Source organism: Montipora capricornis, chromosome 8 (assembly GCF_036669925.1).
Source record: "Montipora capricornis isolate CH-2021 chromosome 8, ASM3666992v2, whole genome shotgun sequence".
NCBI lineage: Eukaryota > Metazoa > Cnidaria > Anthozoa > Scleractinia > Acroporidae > Montipora > Montipora capricornis.
The window spans coordinates 38,239,235-38,241,734 of record NC_090890.1 but is presented as its reverse complement, the minus strand read 5'-3'; the positions used below and the strand labels follow the sequence as shown (position 1 = coordinate 38,241,734).

At 46.2% G+C, this 2,500-nt stretch overlaps 1 protein-coding gene across 1 annotated transcript in view; it reads right to left on the bottom strand.

Annotated features, from left to right (window-relative positions):
- Window positions 1-2,500, bottom strand: part of LOC138060046 (uridylate-specific endoribonuclease B-like) — a 12,257-nt gene that overhangs the window by 7,458 nt on the left and 2,299 nt on the right. The window contains exon 2 of the mRNA XM_068905728.1: window positions 1,654-1,817. Coding sequence (XP_068761829.1) covers window positions 1,654-1,817 — 164 coding nt within the window. The remainder of the gene's footprint in view (window positions 1-1,653; window positions 1,818-2,500) is intronic.

Genomic DNA, 2,500 nt, shown 5'->3' with positions numbered 1-2,500 from the left:
GTTCACCAAGGTTGCATTCTATGGGGAATGAGAGTGGTAATCCCAAATAAGCTCCAAGACAGAGTGTTGGAGGAACTGCACGACGGGCATATGGGTGTAGTAAAGATGAAAGCACTAGCGAGGAGCTACGTCTGGTGGCCTAATATCAACGCCCAACTGGGAGAGCTGGCGAAAGCCTGTAGTGGGTGTCAGCAAAACCAGAACCTGCCTTCCAAAGCACCTCTGCATCCGTGGGAGTGGGCCACTGCACCATGGCAACGCATACACATCGACTATGCCGGCCCCTTTCAGAACTCCATGTTTTAGTGGTTGTCGATGCGCACGGCAAGTGGCCGGAGGTGATTCCAGTTAGTTCCACCACTTCAGGTTCAACCATCGCAGTCCTACGCGATTTGTTCGCCAGATTTGGAATTCCTGAACAGATCGTTAGTGACAATGGTACACAATTTGTTTCCGAGGAGTTCCATGCGTTCGTCAAGTCCAACGGCATCCGCCATATAACATCAGCACCATACCATCCAGCTACAAACGGTCTCGCGGAGAGAGCAGTACAAACCTTCAAGCAGGCATTACGTTCCATGCATCAAAGCTCAAAGCCAGTGAAGGAGAAGTTGGCAAAGTTTCTCATAGCCTATAGGAACACCCCTCACTCCACTACCGGTGTGTGCCCGGCACAGCTACTCCTTGGAAGACCGTTACGAACTCGCCTAGATTTGGTAAAACCCAACCTGAACCGTAAGATGGTTAACCAACAGCACCAGCAGAGCATCAGGGCCGCGAATGAGAAGGGGAGACAGCGTCGTCAGTTAGAAGTTGGTGATGTCACGTGATTATCGAGGGGATCTGAAGTGGCGTGCAGGGCTGATTGCCAATAAGACAGGTCCGCTGATGTACGAGGTGGAAGTGGCACCAGGGATTATTTGGCGTCGACATATCGACCAGTTGAAGCCAACAGCAGTTGAGGCCACTGATACTGACACTGTTGAGGTCAGCCAACCCCAAGTGGCCAGCGCACCAGCGCCAATCCAACTGAGTACTCCACCCAATGTGAATGGTACAGTTCCAGAGACCCCCGAGGCAGATCAACCGGAGATGGTTTCTGTTCCCACACTTAAAGCTCCTGAAGCGACCCCAGTCAGTTCTACGGTCCGTGAGCGGCGATACCCTCAGAGAGCGCGCAGGGCACCAAAGAAACTCGATCTCTGAACGATTGTTTTCTTTTTTTTTTTTCTGATTTCCTTAGAGACTGTAGGTTATCGGACAATGTTAGTCGGTGAAGTTTGTTTCCTTGAGATTTTTGTTTTTCTTGTTGTAGGCTCAGTTACAAACTAGGGACAGGTCACTCTTTTTGTGTGGAGGAGATGTTATGGTCTTCCTGTGCGTTGACCATATATAGTTATGACATGCGCGCGCATAGATGTAATAAAAACGTGTTTGTAGTGATCCACCATATTGCCTCGTGTGTGTTCTTCGATTCCTGTCAGTACATGACACTGTGCTTGGCCCATTTTGGTCGTTTTGACAAAGTGATAAGTGCTCTCCCTCACTACTTTGGTCATTGATACTTGGTCATGCAAATGTCTTAAATGTTTCACTGCATGAACACCAACTATTTTCACTGGCCCAGGCTTGAAAAGAGAATTACATTATTACCTGTAAATTTCACAAAGACACCCCTTTGTAGCTTCCTCCTGCCTAACCTGGTCACAGTTATCAGAGGGTGTTGTCTTGATCCTGTGTAGATGACAATTTCCTTGCCGATCTTTAGGTTGTCGTCATCTGAATCCCACATGCTTTGGCAGACATTACCTAGATCACTTTCGTTGGAGAAGAGTAAACGTTTCAAGAGACGGTTGTAAAAGGGATCACCTTTTGTAAACCATATTGAATTATTCGTTATCATCATCCTCATCGTCATCATCATCATTTCGCTTGTTATCATCGACAATTCATGGTTTTCAGTCACGTGATAAGAGGAAATTATGGCTCATGTTTTGCATTATACAGTCATGTTATACAGTCAAATTCCCAAAATACTTTTTTTCTTTATTGTTCTGTGCACCAACATGGCTGCTGTGACATCAGGTGAAAACCATCTATAGGGAGCCGTTTAATAAGCGACAACGACGAAAATGGCTACGAGAACGCCACAAAACAATAGGTTTAATTCATTAGCAAAAACAATAGTTCTGCACGCCCCGCACGAGCGGTCCTGACAACGACTGAAATGACCAAATTTGAGGTCGTGTGGACCTTCTTATAGTTTTGTGCTTAATTATCTGGCCGTTAAATGAAAGTGAGGCCTGTGTTGACCTTGTGATGATAAAGACCTCCCTGCTTTTCTTATGTGAATGATGTTGTTCTCACGCTAATTCGTTGGAATTTGCATATGAAAAGCAGTAAGATTTCCATTTCCTCTATCCTCACTTTCATTCATAGGCCAGGTAACTAAGCACACAACACACAATTACTGTGCCCCCTTTTAACCCTCCCAACCATG